General features: G+C 49.5%; 7 protein-coding genes across 7 annotated transcripts; 4 read left to right on the top strand and 3 right to left on the bottom strand.

Moving 5' to 3' along the window:
• Window positions 1-603: 603 nt before the first annotated feature.
• On the bottom strand, window positions 604-1,524 carry N7508_006196 (uncharacterized protein; the record flags this gene model as incomplete). The annotated part of the gene is made up of 2 exons (XM_058464262.1): window positions 604-1,031; window positions 1,089-1,524. The coding sequence occupies 2 exons, from the start codon at window positions 1,522-1,524 to the stop codon at window positions 604-606; spliced, it is 864 nt and encodes a 287-aa protein (XP_058318115.1).
• A 523-nt stretch (window positions 1,525-2,047) lies between these two features.
• N7508_006195 (serine/threonine-protein phosphatase 2A activator) lies at window positions 2,048-3,295 on the top strand (the record flags this gene model as incomplete). Its single annotated transcript, XM_058464261.1, has 1 exon — window positions 2,048-3,295. The coding sequence occupies one exon, from the start codon at window positions 2,048-2,050 to the stop codon at window positions 3,293-3,295; it is 1,248 nt and encodes a 415-aa protein (XP_058318114.1).
• A 405-nt stretch (window positions 3,296-3,700) lies between these two features.
• Window positions 3,701-4,280, top strand: N7508_006194 (uncharacterized protein; the record flags this gene model as incomplete). Its single annotated transcript, XM_058464260.1, has 4 exons — window positions 3,701-3,772; window positions 3,867-4,034; window positions 4,106-4,203; window positions 4,259-4,280. The coding sequence occupies 4 exons, from the start codon at window positions 3,701-3,703 to the stop codon at window positions 4,278-4,280; spliced, it is 360 nt and encodes a 119-aa protein (XP_058318113.1).
• A 703-nt stretch (window positions 4,281-4,983) lies between these two features.
• N7508_006193 (uncharacterized protein) lies at window positions 4,984-5,202 on the bottom strand (the record flags this gene model as incomplete). The annotated part of the gene is made up of 1 exon (XM_058464259.1): window positions 4,984-5,202. The coding sequence occupies one exon, from the start codon at window positions 5,200-5,202 to the stop codon at window positions 4,984-4,986; it is 219 nt and encodes a 72-aa protein (XP_058318112.1).
• A 1,121-nt stretch (window positions 5,203-6,323) lies between these two features.
• N7508_006192 (gamma-tubulin mipA) lies at window positions 6,324-9,183 on the bottom strand (the record flags this gene model as incomplete). Its single annotated transcript, XM_058464258.1, has 6 exons — window positions 6,324-7,478; window positions 7,535-7,588; window positions 7,650-7,762; window positions 7,878-7,918; window positions 8,002-8,095; window positions 8,364-9,183. 6 exons carry the CDS (start codon window positions 9,181-9,183, stop codon window positions 6,324-6,326), a joined length of 2,277 nt encoding a protein of 758 aa, XP_058318111.1.
• Window positions 9,184-9,324: 141 nt separating this feature from the next.
• N7508_006191 (uncharacterized protein) lies at window positions 9,325-12,836 on the top strand (the record flags this gene model as incomplete). Its single annotated transcript, XM_058464257.1, has 5 exons — window positions 9,325-9,859; window positions 9,949-10,453; window positions 11,204-11,701; window positions 11,790-12,529; window positions 12,577-12,836. 5 exons carry the CDS (start codon window positions 9,325-9,327, stop codon window positions 12,834-12,836), a joined length of 2,538 nt encoding a protein of 845 aa, XP_058318110.1.
• A 2,473-nt stretch (window positions 12,837-15,309) lies between these two features.
• On the top strand, window positions 15,310-15,776 carry N7508_006190 (uncharacterized protein; the record flags this gene model as incomplete). The annotated part of the gene is made up of 3 exons (XM_058464256.1): window positions 15,310-15,350; window positions 15,371-15,612; window positions 15,706-15,776. The coding sequence occupies 3 exons, from the start codon at window positions 15,310-15,312 to the stop codon at window positions 15,774-15,776; spliced, it is 354 nt and encodes a 117-aa protein (XP_058318109.1).
• Between the last annotated feature and the right edge of the window lie 1,151 nt (window positions 15,777-16,927).

Below are 16,927 nucleotides of genomic sequence, written 5' to 3'. Positions count from 1 at the left end.
TGCTTCGCATTGTTTGCAAGCCATGTTGTTCTCTGTCTTTTCTCTTATCCTCACTTCTTCTTCCCCCGATCCTTGTCGATATACTCCTGTCAATCTTGTGGTTTTTGCCCTGTCTCTTTTCCTGCTTCCTACATTGTACCTAGACTGGTCTGGTGCGGGTGGATCTGGGGCTTTTATGACAGAAAAGAACTAACCATTTCTATTGGCTGTATAATATGTAGATATTGTGTATCTGTAGACTATGGTGGGGGTTTCCAGATACGAGTTGAGCTATTTGAAGGAAGATGATACTGTATGGAAGTTAGGATTCTGTATAAGTGTTTTTGACTGGGTCTTGTAAAATTATGATATCTGTGGATTTATAAGATTGTTAAAAAGAGCATTGAACTGGTCAATTTGTAGGCAAAATTACAGGAACACACTGGACAAATACATCTCAATAATGAATGACCTAAAGATGAAAGTCCAAAGTAAAATATACTAAGCAGGAAATACAACCGAAAGACGCAAAGATGCTATAAACGCCACATGATCAAATGCACAAGACAAGAGGAATGACCCACCCGGACTTCAACCCACCTATGCTCTGCACAATATATGCAATCAACCCTCCACAGCACCCGGCGAAACAGCCAAGATAACCGCAAGCGCAGCAATAATCAGTGCAGCAGCCACAAACGCCGTAAGTGCAACACTACCACGACTGGCCGGGAACTTGCCCCGAATGATCCAATACTGGCTCTCAAAGTATCGGTGGAAACCGACTACCAAAATGAGGATTGAGACACCGATGAATGTTGAGCCGAGGGGTTTCCCTACGCTGCGGAGACGGGAGGAGGCGGAGGATGCGTGTAATGCTGCTGAGTCGTAGGAGAGGTTTGGTGGGAGGATGGCTGGGTTGGCATCGTTTATCTTATAGGCATTTGGAGTTGTATCTTGGTTCGCGCTGTTCAAACGGAAAAGTTGGGTTACTGCGATTCCAATTGAGGCAAAGGCTAGAGATGTGCGCATCCATGCTAGGAAGGTTCGCTCTGTTGGTATTGTTAGATTGACCTGGGGTTAGGGTTGTAGATGTGTGCAGTTCATACCTAGTGCAAGGTGATCGCGCGCAACACTGCCTTTGTTTTCTAGTTCCAGACTGCCATAGCGATCTGCTAATTTGCTATACCAGGACTGCCTGGGCTCAGAGGGTGTCTCCTGAGTGCTTGGCTGGTTGGCGGTGGTGCCATTGCTGGTGTTTGCATTATCTGGGTGTTGAGCCCTGGTTTGGGAGCTTTCGGTCTGCTCGGTGGATTTATAGTTGTGCCTCAAGGGGTCACCCGCGTTGATCGGGGTGGCCTCGGTGAACTGAGAGCTCTGTTGTTGGTTCAATGTGCGTGCATGGGTTCGGGAAGAGCTTGAGTGGGACCGGGCGCTGCCGATGGAAGAGGACAGAGCTGAATCGGTGTTGGTGGGTGACCGAGAGGACTGAATATCTTTGGCTCCGTTGCTCTGGCCTGTCGGAAGCGAATCAAATGTATTCATTATGGCGTGATCATAAATCAGTTGGACTATTCTGTCCAATCCCGAGAGGAGAGGGACCGTGTTTATGCACTGCGGGCGCCAGGGACTCCTTTTGCGGAACGGACAAGAGGATCTTGCTATGCGGTGTTTGGGGTGAGCAAAAAGTGAGATATTTCCCCCTTATTTCAAGGTTCTGGGATCTGTCAGTGTCAATCTGTGCTGCTCAGACTGCACAGTGCCGGTGTGACCTCGCGCAAAGCGTGCAATGATCTCCGCACGTGACTCCGGGGAAGGGTCCACTGCAACCCACTTGGGTTTGATCGCGTAGATCACGATGAGATGAAGATAGAGGTTTGGGGGCTCACTGGGGATGATTCCAGGATATGGCGTAAATGTTCCAGTCGCCATCTGTTTGACCATCAAAAAGTCACGACTCTCAGAACCCTAACAAATGGCGTCATGTTCTCTTTGGGTAGGCGGTCTGGGCTAATTTATGCAGTCTATTGATCAACTTTCTCCCCTCCTCACTTCAACATCATAAAAGATGGCATCACAGACCTCTCCCGGAAAGGTCGATCTTTCCAAGAAGCTTTCAGATTTGCGGTCAAACAATCACAGACCACAGACTAACGCTCGAGACCCAACACCAACTACCCCTCCTCTCCCCTCGCCGCCAGATCTCTCCGCCCACCAGTATCGCCAACCAGTTCGTCGGATCCTCTCCCCCAAGGATCATGAACTCTTCCTCTCCTCACCTACATACAAACTAGTCCTTGCATTTGTCTTCGGCCTGACCGACTCCGTCCGTGGGCACTCCGTTACCGACCTTCAAAAAAAGCCACAGTCCGAATCCATCTCCAAGATCTTCTCCGTCGTCACTCAGATCCGGGCCCTCTTGACCAGAAACCCTGCAATCGACCAGGGTGGATCGCGATTCGGTAATCCCGCTTTCCGTGCCTTGTTCGACGATGTCGCCGCCCAGAGCGCATCATGGCATACCAATATTCTAGGGTTGAAAGATACCGCAGCAACCGAAGAAGCCTCTACATACCTGATTAACTCTCTGGGATCAAAAGACCGCATTGATTATGGCTCAGGGCATGAATTGAATTTCATGATGTGGCTGCTATGTCTGTATCAGCTTGGTCTTCTCCCCGCCTCGGACTTCCCTGCCGTGGTGGTCAAGGTCTATATGGAGTACATGCACCTCATGCGCGAAATTCAATCCACTTATTACCTCGAACCTGCTGGTTCACACGGTGTGTGGGGTCTGGATGATTATCATTTCCTTCCGTTCTTGTTCGGTGCCAGTCAATTAGTCGGTCATGGATATATCACCCCATTGGGTATTCACAATACAGCTACATTGGATGAGGAGGGTGACAACTATCTTTATTTGGACCAGGTCCGCTGGGTGGACAGTGTGAAGACTGTCAAGGGTCTACGCTGGCACAGCCCCATGCTGGATGATATCTCCGGAGCCAAAAACTGGTTCAAAGTCGAGAGTGGTATGAAGAAAATGTTTGTAAAGGAGGTTCTTGGAAAGCTTCCTATCATGCAGCACTTCTTGTTTGGGAGTCTCTTGGCTCCTGCTGAAGGCATGAGCGATCCCTCCGAAGGCGATGTTGAGCATGAAGGCCATGACCATGCCCACGACCACGCACACGGACACGACAGTGCCGACTGGTTTGGCGACTGCTGCGGTATCAAGGTACCCAGTACCGTGGCTGCGGGCGCAGAGATGCGCAAGCGTATGGGTGGATCGAACTTGCGCCCAATTCCGTTTGATTAAGTCTACGCGACAAAATAAGGATAGCAAATGAAAATAATCATACTTGATTTCCCGTCAAGCTACTCCATACTCACATTCCGTAGCTATTAAATCTATAAGACAAGTCCCCACCGCCTCTGATTGGCCCACTCCCACCTCAACTCCAACTCTCGTTCCAACAAGCAACCCAGCACATCCAAGTCACATCTCCTGCAAAGAACAAACCTCAAATTCCAGCCTCCCCCTAACCGCGAAACGCAAACCCAGTCCCTAACCCCAAGCGATCGACCACCGCTCAACTCCGCACGCGCAACTCCAGCGGACCCCATCTCCGCCCATCAAAAGCCACACCGCCAAACGCCAAAGAGAACAGAGCACACGTCATCCCTCTACACCTGGAGAATCGAAACGCAATCCGACCCACTCATGGCGGGTGACGAATACTCCGTCGGCGGCGGCAAGCTCAAGTTGAAGGGGAGCAAAGTTAGCGGGGGGCGGGTAGAGAAAAAAAAAGAAGAAGAGCTCGAAGAAGGACGGATCTGCTTCGGCTTCTGCTCCTGGGACTCCTAGTGAGATTCCTGGGGATAAGCAGAAATCGACAGTTGAAGGTGATTCCGGTCGGGATTCAACGCCGATTGAGTCTCGAGTGGGGAAGCGTGATGACTATGACAATGACGATGATGGTGATAAGGTCGAGAGGGAGATTGGGAGTGGGAAGACTGAGACTGAGAGGAAGTATGAGGAGATTCGGCGGAGACGGGTATGTTCATTCTTTCTTTGTCCTGAACGGGAAGCCTTTGGCTTTGTTGGATATCTGACTGACTTGGGTAGTTACATGAACGACTTCAACGGGAAGGCGTCAAGACTCATAAAGAAAAGGTTGAGGAACTGAATAAGTATCTCAGTCGCTTGAGTGAGCATCATGATATGTATGTCTTTCTTTTTCTTTGTCTTTGTTTGTGAATGGCTGCTAACTTCTTCCAGGCCCAAGATTGGACCGGGTTAAATGGAGGTTCGGGTTTCAATGCATGGAGCTTAGGGCTTAAATACGACGCTGTAAATGCATTTCTGTACTTTTACCAATGTTTCAATTTTCATTTTTGGATTTCTGCCAGTCAGATGTAGATGTTCTCGTGAGCTAGATGGACATGGACCACATGATGTCTATTCGGTATCTACACTGTACTGGTGTCTATATCATGTGAATGTATGTACTCTGAAGATGATTGAAAATATGTATAATTCAAGGCTCAAACGTAGACCTGCAGGAGCTCTATTAGAAGCAGTCCCCGAAAAGAAGTCAAGCCCCAAATGCAAGACGGCAGTAGATCCAAAAAAATAGTAGAAATGACACCAGGGAACAACGCCATGCAAATGACCCCAAAACAGGAAGAAATAGATCTATATATAGATCAAGCCAAACCAGAACAACTCATCCCCAAATCAAAGAGTAGAACGAAACACCGCGCTAAATCCAAGATCACCGCGAGAGAAGTACGCAAAAGGAAGTAAAAGGCAAGTAAGTAATGTAGGCGACGAGACAGTTGTGGAGACGGAGTTGGAGATGGAGATGGGGAGGTGGAGACGGGGCGATAGCCCCATCTCTCCTGTCCTGTTCAGCAGAACATTACAGCAGACGGTCTGCTGTTCCAAGAAACAGACCCCGTCGATGAATGGATTCCATCCACTCCGCTCTGATTATGATGCCCTCATACACCCTTTACAACGACTGTCCGCTCGCTGTTCAGCTTATCGGCGTTGCGAGCATGGCTCTCCTTCTTGCAGTCCTCCAGTCCGGTGCAGGAGTGTGCTTCCAACATGCGGTGTTTGGAACAGAAGTGGCCGGCGCAGAAACTGCAGTCGCCGACGATGCGCTGGGCGGCTTCCTTGCACTCCTTGAAGTTGCAACGGGGCTTGCGGGGAGGCATTGTCGTGGTTTTGAGTGACGGTCTGAGAGTTGGAGAGGCCGGTTGGAGAGTAACCGACTGAGGAAGAGATAGGGAGGAGGCGAGACGCCGGATTGTTCGGTAGCAACTCTCGAAGGGGGTTGTTGGATTGTCTTTGGGGTGTTGGATAAGCGCCGAGCCCAGTGCGGAGATGCGTTGGGGGGGGGGGGGGGGGGGGGTGGTGTAGATCGAAAGACGGCAAGGTGGTAAAGGGGGAGAAGAAGAGGAGTACCTGCAGAAGGGGGTATATATAGGGATCGGAACAGACGGGAGAAAGCCACAGAAGGCTGAGTCAGTGAGGCGACTGGGGGTGACGGAATGAGGTAAAGTGGAGATTCCCAGAAGGTTCGATAAGTGATAAATTGTGAAATATGAGAGTGTAGATTACACTATAGCCAATACACTAACTACTATAGTCTCCTGTGTCTCGGGTCGACACTACTACTACCTAGGTCACTAGGATACGATAACTAGTAGGGACTATACACGTGATGCCCCCAACTGACTTCCGCCACCCATTGCCAGTGGCAACAGGTTCATCCGATATTCTTGCGTCTACGGCGGTTTACCCAGAACACCTGGCTATACTAAACTATGCAGTACTACATCATCTACCCACATCTCCACTGCCTACATAGCTTATACATATACCGGATATCATATCAAAGAGTGGAGCTACCTAAAAAAGAGAGGTGAAGTGTCCAATACAATCCAATACGAGCCATTCGGTTTCTGCATTGCGCACGGGACCAACGCCCAGCATGTCGGGTAGTCTTAACCAATTTCAAGGCCTAAAGTGAGGCCGATCCCGCTACCCAATTTCCTTCTCTCTCGCCTAGCCTTACTTGTGCAGTACTGTACTGCACCTGTGCTAAACTGGATCACATCGTAATCACACCACGTCGACTTGCTCTACCGGGGCTACGTGTTCCATTTCAAATGTGGAGGCCTGCATTGGTTTGATAAAGAGAAAATTGGAAACGCCCATGCGCCCGAACCCCTTGCCCCGAAAAAGAAGAAAATAAAAGAAAAAGGGGACAGGAGAAAGGCAAATAGGGAAAAAAAGCGAGAGAAATGAAACAATTTGCCAATCCAATGCCAAATCATGCTCCCGTTTCATTTGCCTTTCCAGCATCCGGGTCTAAGTAATTCTCCTTTTCTGCGGCTTCGTACTCGCCGATGAGATCCATTACCACTGCCCGCGCTTCGTCAAACTCGCCAAGTCCGTCGGAGAAGGGCGCTTCTTTTTTGTATTGTTCCAAGAAAGCATTGCGGTTGCGGAATCGGTCATATTGGTGCACGATGCGCTTGAAGAGTGTTGCCACGGACGTGTGGTTGGCTAGCATTAGGCCACTGACGCGGTGGCCGGCATCCGAGATATATGGAGATTTCTTGGTCAATGCCACTTGGATGCTGGCTGGACCCCATGGGATGAAAGAAGCAAGACGGCGTTCTCGAATGCGTAGGAGTGACTTGTGCACGTCGGTCGGGTCGGCTTCACCTTGGATAATGTTGAGGATACTAATGTAGCAACTGGACTTGCTGGGGTTGATGGATACCATTCGGTTCTTAGGTTGTAGAAGACGACGCATCACATCCAAGACGGTCGTTTTTCGTACCGTCCTAGCTTGGTCGATATTGGCGCCAGTGAAAGGGGTGTATGAGGTGAGAAGGAAATGGCTGCGTGGTGTTGGGATAAGCGAGGCAATGATTCCAGCAAGGTCATTGTGCATGTATCCGGGGTATCGTAGGGTGGTAGTAGATGCAGACATCACTGTCGACACCAGCTGATTGGTTTGGTGGAATGAAGGCTCTTGCACGTGAAGTCGGTCAGCAACGATTCGTGATAGAGCGCCATTGTCCAGGACAACCACAGAGTCAGCATCTTGCGTCAATCGTCGCATGGCGAGCAAGCTGTTGTAAGGACTGACGACAACATCGGGGTTTTGCGTATCGGGGAAGACGGAGTAGGTTTGGATGAGCTTCTTGGGGAAACGATCGTTCATGCGCTCCAGAATGAAACTGCCCAGTCCTGAACCTGTACCTCCGGCGATCGAGTGAAGAAGCATGAAACCTTCTAGTGAGTCACTTCCGTCTGCTTCTCGGTCGATCATGTCGAAAATCTCCTCTGATATACCCTCGCCAGCTGCATATCCAGCTCCCCAGTTGTTTCCAGCTCCGATACCTTGCTGCCCGATGAAGAAGTTCTCGGGGTTGTAGATGTTCTTGTAGGGTCCGGTTTGGATGCCATTGAGTACCTATGATTTGTTTTAGTGACATGTCGTGGGGTATGTCAGGACTTGTGCGCGCATACTCTGGGTTCTAGATCGAGGAGAATCGCTCGGGGAATGTATCGCGTGTCGTCACTCTATCAACGTCGTCAGCGATACTACCAGCCAGAGGGTATGCTTTATGGTTCCAAAACTCACCTGGTAGAAGAAAACATCCTTGCGATCACCACCTTCCGTCGCAAAATCCGCTAAGTTTCCGTCTGCGCTGATTCCATGCTCCTGGCACAGCTGCTGCCAGAACTGGCTACCGACTAAGCAGACCGCATGTTAGCATACTAGAATTCAATTTCCAGGGGTTGTTCGACTTCAGTCGACGGCGCAGGGTCGGGGATTCCGCAGAGGAGCTCGCGGAGGTGTGCCACATACCGTTGTTGCCGCACTGGCCGGCTTGGATTGTGATGATTTCTCTGCCATTCCGTCAGTATTAGCGTTTGTATTCCAGCAAGAGATGCATTTCAAAACATGGAAATACATTGGGTAGACCACATACCTTGGCATCTTTCGTGCGCAAAAGCCGTCGGGTGTTGCAGCTCTCAACGCGTATCGCGCGTTGGCGCGGGGAACTTTTTGGCCGACATCGTCGCCTCAGGCAGAAGTTTGCATCAACATAACAAGTCGATTTGATCAGCTAACACATAGACATGGATATTCGACAATTCATAGTTTTTCATCTCATGAACTAATCTAGCTATTGTCCAATTTTGAGTGTTCCCCTTTCCAATGGCCCAATCGTTGATAACGATACTACTCAGAATCCAGCTTTCAAAGCTGTAATGAGGCTTCCTGCGCCTGCAACCACTCCATCCACGATGCGAACTCGACCACCCTCTTGGATTCCATATTCCCGCTCACATCCCTCTCGCACAGCTTCTTCCATGCCTGCCATGCCAGCACAGCCCAGACAAACAACCTTGACACGAGTCTTAGAGTTCCGAAGTAGATTGCGAGTGGCCTCGATTATTCTCTGGCGTACTTCCTCTGGGGCTGTGGTGTGTAATTCAACGGCTGTCAGGCCGGTGGTTTCAACACCAGCAAAGTGCGTCGAGCTCTCCCCCTGATTCCCGTATCCTAGTGCGCCCTGCACGCCGTGGATGAGCTCATCTTTCCAGGCGGCGCCGGTTGTGACAATGCCAAAGCTCCCCTGTTCTTGGTGTTTGTGCAATTTTTCTGCGGGATTGAATGAGCTTTCTAATGCGAATCCACTAACCAAGGAAAGGGCTGCGGTGATGGAAGCTTCAAAGATTCCGGTGACATATTTGTTTCGCGTTGTAGGACTGTTCTCTTCCGCCGATTCAATATCTTGTCTCAGCTGGCCGACAAATGGGTGTGCAGAAAAGCATGCTACCAAGAAGGCATCGTAGTATGGGACCAGGTCCCTTACAGACCAACAGTTCAATGCTGAGCGGCAGGATTCTTCGGCGTTATTGATGCTGGCAATTGGTTCAATCTTGACCCCGTTGACCTCCACGGGGACGTCTGGGGCAGTAAAGTATTCACAATGCACATCGGTATAGTTCATGCTGGCCAAGATTGGCTTCAATGCTTCCGTCATGTGTGTCGAGGTGTTGGGGTTGACGATCAAGATACTATACTTCCGCTCGCCCTTTCTCGGATTGAGCGTACATATTTCATTGGCATCGTATCGCCGCTCGGGAGATGTTTGAAGAGTCATTTTGAATACAAGTGGAAATGTGTAGAGATTCTACGAACACGAGGAATAAATACGAAGGCGTCGGCCGTGATCATATTTATCGGGGTCCTCCGCAGCCCCGCCATCCCCACTTGACCTCCAACTCTCAACACATCAATCAACATGCCTCTCATTGCGCAGAACCCCCAGCCCAGAGTCATTCTCGGGCTAATGACCTTTGGTCCCTCTGAGGACAAGGGTGCCCGGATTACCTCGCTCGACGAGTACAACAAGTGCCTCGATTACTTCCAGCAGCAAGGCTTCAATGAGATCGACACCGCTCGCATCTACGTCGGTGGGGAGCAGGAGGCTTTTACGGCCAAGGCGAACTGGAAGTCGCGCGGCTTGACTATTGCTACCAAATGGTACCCGCACCAGCCCGGCTTTCACAAGCCGAACATCCTCCGTGAGAACTTCGAGCTTTCTCTGAAGGAGCTGCAGACTGACACTGTTGATATCTTCTATCTGCATGCTGCGGACCGCGCGACTCCATTTGCCGAGACACTCGAGGCTGTCAACCAGTTACACAAGGAGGGCAAGTTTGTTCAGCTTGGTCTGAGTAACTTCACTTCCTTCGAGGTGGCTGAGATCTGTACGCTGTGCGCTGCCAATGGATGGGTTCGTCCTACCATATACCAGGCCATGTATAATGCCATTAGTGAGTATCTACTTTATTTTCACCTTCAATATCTTTCATGTCCTTCGATTTCCATCACAAGTCTGAACTGACGCAATTATTCATGATAGCACGCAATATCGAGACAGAACTCGTCCCTGCCTGCCACCGGTACGGCCTCGACATAGTCACTTACAACCCTCTAGCCGGTGGTCTCTTCTCTGGAAAATACAAGACACGCGATATCCCCGCCGAAGGCAGATTCGGCGAGGGAAGCGCAACCGGCTCCAACTACCGCCAACGCTACTTCCGAGATGCTACCTTCGAAGCTCTTAGCCTGATCGAGCCCGTTGTGGAGAAGCACGGTCTCACCTTGTTGGAGACTGCTCTTCGCTGGGTGCGACACCACTCTGCGCTACGAATGGATAATGGCGGCCGTGATGGTGTCCTCGTCGGTGTTAGCAGCTTTGGTCAGCTTGAAACCAACCTTGCTGATCTCCAGAAGGGTCCTTTGCCTGAGGAGGTTGTTCAGGCTTTGGATAAGGCTTGGCTTGTTGCCAAGGCCGAGTCACCTGTTTATTGGCATCTGGATCTGAAGTATACCTACGATACTCAGAAGGCTTTGTATGGGCCTAAGTAGACTAGGCACTGTATCAAGATATTGCGAGAGCTGTTTATAGGATCTGAAATATGGCGACTTAATCGGTCACACAGAACAACATACAGACATTTCCGGAGTCGCACTACTACCCTAAGCCGGTGTTTGATCCGGTGTTTGATAGTTCCAAGATGGGACAGAGTTAGCAAAGTGGAGGTATACAACACACCCATATTAGACAGTTGGACCATTTTTAGTGGGCTATAAGATGGGGCCAAAAAGGTCAGCTGCTGTAAAACAGTGTCTTTCTGATCTAAATAAAGCTCTTAGCCCCAGATTTTCTGAGGGGAATGCCAAGACATGACATAATGATACTGCGCCAGTCCTAGAGTGGCTTAGCGTGCGCCCCGTGATCACGTGAACGCCCAAAGCGGGACCCCTGTGACGACAGCTGGAGGCGGCCAACCAACGCCTTTTGACGCTGATTTGTCTCTTCTCACTCTCCATTTCATACCCCATTGATCCCGACATTCGTTTCCCACCGGCTTGCATTGGCTATCAGCCTCATCTTAGAGCTATCCCAAAATCCCGGAACCTCGACCTGTTCCTGGATCGCATGCAACCATACACTGCGAACGGGGTAGTACAATAAAACCAGAGCCAGAGCCAAAGCACGTGGGAACTGGTCTCATGCGTTATACTTTGTCGAATACTGTCATTCAGCAACCTCATCTGCTCGCCCCTTGACTTCCACCTCTTATCTGTTATTTTTTTCGCAAGGACCATAGATCGGAGGAGAATCCCCCTGACCACGGCGGATTCCATGCAATAATCAAGACGATCAACAACTCCCTCATCAACGACGCTGTGGCTTCAGATACCTTTGAGCTCTCAGAGCCACGGGTGATCTCAACCCCGGACACAGTCCACGATTCGACTCACGACTCCCAAGACTCAGACGACGAGATGGCTGTAAATCGCCCCCCATTGCACCGACCCACGGATGGCCGCTCGCAACAACCCCTGCTTAAAGATGGCCGCCAGGGTCGTCTATCCCGCTCAAGCTTTGAAAATGATGACACAGAAGGCCGGCCCATGCTGCACCATACCAGACGCCCTACCATCCGGAGTAAGAGCCCGGAACACGACGCTGCCCAAGCGACTCGCAAGAAATATATGATTGCATCGGGATTCCTCCTGCTCAGCTTGGCTAGCTTCGTCGTCCAAACGGAGACTGCTTCGTACATCCAGAATGAGCTGGGTTGGAAGAAACCCTATTGCATGCTGTAAGTGCCAACGGAGATGAGCCGGCCACCCCAAGCCCCATGCGCAAATTTAGTCCTCGGGATGTAAAAGCTTACCGCCCCTATGCAGCTATATGACCCACGGTTCTTGGTCCTTGCTTTGGCTGGTCCAACTCGGAATCCTTCGAATCCAAAAACGGAAGATGTCATGGGAGGCGTTCTGGCGACGACACGTCTTTCTCCTTCGCACTACTGCGCAAATGGTTGAATCCCAGGATGTACACCTCACCAACCGCTCTTCAAATAGATCTCCTATCCCGTACATGGTTAAGACCACCGCTTTTGTGACTACTGCGCTCACAATCGCCGGAGGCTCATGGTATGTCGCGGTCAACATGACGACGGCCAGTGACCTGACAGCTATTTACAACTGTTCCGCTTTCTTTGCGTACGCATTCTCCATTCCTCTCTTGAATGAGAAGCTACGCTTCGACAAGGTGTTCTCCGTTGCAGTCGCTACTATTGGTGTGATGGTCGTTGCGTACGGTGACCGACCTGAGAAGAAGGCCTCCAAAGGGGGCGATGATGGAGCCCAGAACAGGCTGCTTGGCAATATCGTCATTGGTATTGGAAGCGTTCTTTACGGACTGTATGAGGTGCTCTACAAGCGCTTCGCCTGTCCTCCGGAAGGTACCAGTCCGGGCCGTGGTACAATCTTTGCCAATACCTTTGGCAGTCTGATCGGAGCCTTTACTCTTCTCGTGCTGTGGATCCCCTTGCCTTTCCTACACTGGACGGGATGGGAGACCTTTGAATGGCCCACAGGCGAGGCAGGCCGGATGTTGATCGTCTCCGTGTGTGCCAATGCGAGTAAGTACTAGATGCTTATTAAAATGACTCAGCACTAACCGAAACAGCATTCTCCGGTTCATTCCTGGTGCTTATTTCTCTGACATCACCTGTCCTCTCATCAGTTGCTGCGCTTCTCACTATCTTCCTCGTCGCTCTGGTGGACTGGTTCCGAACAGGCGATCCTCTTTCTATGGCATCTATCATTGGTGGCATTTTGATCATGGTTGCATTTTTCATGCTGAGCTTCAGCACTTATAGAGAAATGAACGAGGAGCGCAAGAAGCATCTCGAGAATGACGAAGTCGAGTCTGACAGTGATGCATAGATTGTTGGTGTTGGGATTTCTTCATATATTGCATTCGGGTCTTCGTTCAGCGTTTCTGCCTTGTACAGCATATTAATTTTCCAAATTGTTCCACTTCTTTTTTTTTTTTGCCGATTGGGCTTTTTCATGCTGCCGGCTCTAGATATTTCGGGTTGATTTTCGTATGCATTGTGGCGCAAGCCCAATTGCGAGGCACTGTAATTGACATGCGTCTGACATGAGGTGATTGAGGATTTCTAAATGAGCAGCACGTCCAGTTTCTGACCTAGTGATCGTTGATGAGGGCTGCAATTCGCACCCCCAATCTCATGGTGTTCAATAGTAGCACTCGGTGTATTGTGGATGCTTACTGGAATTTCGTTAAAGCAAGGCTATATTCTAAATTTCTGCCTGTTGGAGTAGGAATATTGCAGCATGTCTACATTATGCACCCGCCCCAGGCAATGGATAACCATCGTTCTCAAAGAGCTTGCTGGCAGATCGTAACAACTCGCCAGTTTCATGCCCAAGCCACGGTGGGACAAGCGATTTTCTGCAGTCTTCTACTTCCACAGACATTCCTCCGGCGATCTGTGTAAACATTAGCATACATTGGTAGCCAGGGAGGAAGAAGTGTCAGAAGCAGTACCATATAGCATTTACCACTCTCATCTCGTGAACAGGCGAGAGCAATGGCCGTTGCAACACTTTCTAGTGTGTTGAATTCGAGACCGGACTCCCTCCATTGCTCGCCCAGTGCTTTGAATGTAGGGGTCGGTGTGAAGAACGGAGCGACACCATTAATTCACCAAATCCTGTTGACCCAAAGTATCCTGATGTGGACGTCACTAGAGCCACGGATCCTCTCTGACACCTCGTAGATGCAAGTTGGTTATGTTGCATGTGGCATAGTGCGAGCCGTAAAACTTCAAGACGGAGACACCATAAATTAGTCACAGAAAAGAATAGTTTCAGCTATGATTTCAGGTACTGGGGGGCTGACATGGACGGGATGGATGATACCTCCTGGTTTCTTCCTTGGTGCTTTCAGTACCGCATACCCCGCCGTATGAATGCATCATCAAGATGATTTCATGGCCATCATCGGCTAGTCTCTCCGGGGCCGTTTTGATATGCTCGGCATCGTCCATCATTGATGCCGCTGGTAAGGGGTCACAATTCCCGACAGAGGGAAGGCTGACAGACGAAGTACGATGAATGCATATGGCCTTTACAGAGCTTAGCTTTGTTACATTATGGATGAATTTACTACATAGCTAGGCACTAAGAATAACGACCTACTAGGCTTTCCCTGGGCCTCTCAAATGTGGAATATGGCTACAACTGAATTCGTCCTTGGAGATCACGCGCATTAAGAAGTTAGACACATTATATTGGCCATTCAGCTGCTATCAGAACATTCGCAATCATGACTGCATGTACCACTCAATTACACGTAGATTATGAGTGGTATGATACATTTAGCTCATATGTTTGCCTCTCCATCAGAGATGTACAGCAGATTTCGAAGCAATACTCACCCACACGAATCTCCACTTACCCCTATTGATAGAGATGTTTTCACGCTCTACCAGTACTATTGAGATATACTTCTCTACGTAATAATCAAACAAAGTGACGTCTCAATGTTAGACCACTACTTTTCCTCTTCTCCCACAATTCAATATCCGCACCAGGGGGATTCAGGATTATACAAGAAGTTGATACACATCCTTCTCGACAGAGGCGCCTCTGCGCAAGACGCTTGTTTCCCAAGCCTTTTTCCCTTGCTGAATCTCTGGTCCCCAGCAAAGACAGCCCGGAAATACTATTCTTGAGCCGGCTATGTTTCACACTAGCTCTTCATTGGTTGAACGACTGCTTAGCAAAGGAGCCGACCTGGATGAGTTTTGTGGAGGGACGGCATAAAGGCTATCCACCGGGTTTCACTGTACTTTGTATCGGGGGTTTAGGCTGGAATTCAGAGGGCCTGCAAGAAATATCTGACTATCGCGATATCGCATACGTGCTCGTTCGTGATAGTCATGGTTGTCTACCAATCCATGGGCGGCCATAGGGCTTGATACGTGTGAATATGTTCGACCCGATGATGAAATTGCTCCCGGACTAGTCAACACAGTCAAAGTTCTTCTAGCTGGTATTGGCCAAAACACCGTGGATGTCTCGGAGTCGAAAGGGAATGACACCGCTTCATCATTGGCGCACCACGCCTTCTGCAGTGGCAATCACATTGAGATCGCAACTTAGTTATTGTGGGACGCAGACGCCTATGTCAGTGCGCTATATAACGACAACCAGACCGTTCATAAATTTTGCACGCTTTGCAGGCACGGTGACGATGAAACTACTCTGCCCGAACTCTTGATAGTTCACGGCGCTGATCCAAGACATGTGGACAAAAATGGTGAAACGCCTCTACTCTTAGCGGCCAGAAATTTACGTCAGGTGCAGGTAGTGAACGTCCTGCTTCGTCATGGAACTGATGTTAATGCTGTTGGTATCCAAGGGAACACGGTATTTCACTATCGCACCAGGGGTGGCGATGTTGCCCTAGAGTGGTCCTCTGCTAAGAACATACGAGCACGAGTTGAGATTGTTCGTGCTTCACACGAAGCCGCTGGGGACAAGGACACTTTGATGGAACAACTCAATGCACAGGGTACAACATGGCAGCGAATGATGATGGATAAAAGGCGTGCATGGCAAGATACGGAGGAAAGGATCAGAACACCGTCTAGTCGTCGTGGTCGTGGTCAACCACAACGTGGTGGGCAATGTCCGTTGTATAGTACTGATGTTGACAGACTTCCGGCAAAGGAGAGCCTATCGATCTTTCCGGTATGATCGGCTAACATATAACTGACTACAGCATTCTCAACTGCCCCTATCGAGGCAGAAGACCCTGTTATACTGGGATGCTGGCTACTTCAGGTGGAATAGCCCTAGGTTACGCCTTATCACAGTAAATTGTACAGCGTAGGCAAGTACGCAATGCAATCTTTCGGCATGGAGGGTATCGCATGGATCTGATCTTGCCCGTCTCGTTTTCTGCGATGAATGTAGCTTTGTGGCACATATTTAGGTCAAACTGTTGGTCTGAGAAAACTATGTTAAAGGAGAATCTTAGCCGGTTAATTTCTTTCCAGTACGAGAAACCCTACAAAGGGTCGGCGAAATTTCGGATGGTTCGCACCCCCAGATTGTAGACTTAAATGGTTCACTACCTCGGCTCATAGATCACAATTAACTTAATTTTATTGGGGAATCGAGGCAGAGATTTGCTTCTGACATCATGACTCGTACTTATCATTTTTTGGTAGTCGGCTATGTCCGAGTGCCTTGAGCTTCGCATTCGTTAATTGTTTCGCACAAGTTTCGCAGGAATACAGTACAAAGGAAATTACAAAGCATTCTAAAATTACTATACGGCGTATTTAGTGGCGATTGCAAGTCCGCGAATCAGATCCACTGCGTAATTAATCCCTAATGCACATCATTAGCGCAATCCATGTAGTATTCATGTAAAGCCATGTATCTTCATGTACGGTCTCGGGCTAGGAACATTATGTAGTATCTTGCCACAAGGAAAGAACGGTGAGCAAGTGCAAAGCAAACTACAGGTCATCTTCTCACACACCTACATATACAGAGTCAGGATCTTCCGTTGCCGTCCCAATAACTCCTCGGACGATCTGCCCCACGGCTTCTCCCCAAGCCTCAAAGCCGCCATTGTTATTGGATCAGACAAAGAAAGATCCCCTCTTCGGACGCCAGGGATGATGTTTCACAGCCCGTTTGCTTGGATCTCACCCCTGTCAAATGGCGCTAAGATACGTCTGGCGCCACTATTTATATCCGATCTGACTCCGCAGACCCTTTGTCAACAATTCTCGGCCAGCATCTAGGAATATAGAGTATGGACTTACTTGGCAACTAATTTGCTCTGCCCAGATATAATTTACTAGATTCTACTAGTGCAGTACCATTTCCAGGGTATCATCCTTACTCTGTCTCTGAATTCGCCCCTTGGCGCGCTATCCCCCTCGGACCCACCGAGGCAAGCGAGATTTGGATGGTCAATTAGGCCGATT

This window comes from Penicillium antarcticum (assembly GCF_028974205.1).
Source record: "Penicillium antarcticum strain IBT 31339 chromosome Unknown utg000006l_segment0_segment0, whole genome shotgun sequence".
Lineage (NCBI taxonomy): Eukaryota > Fungi > Ascomycota > Eurotiomycetes > Eurotiales > Aspergillaceae > Penicillium > Penicillium antarcticum.
This window is presented reverse-complemented; position numbering and strand designations above follow the sequence as displayed.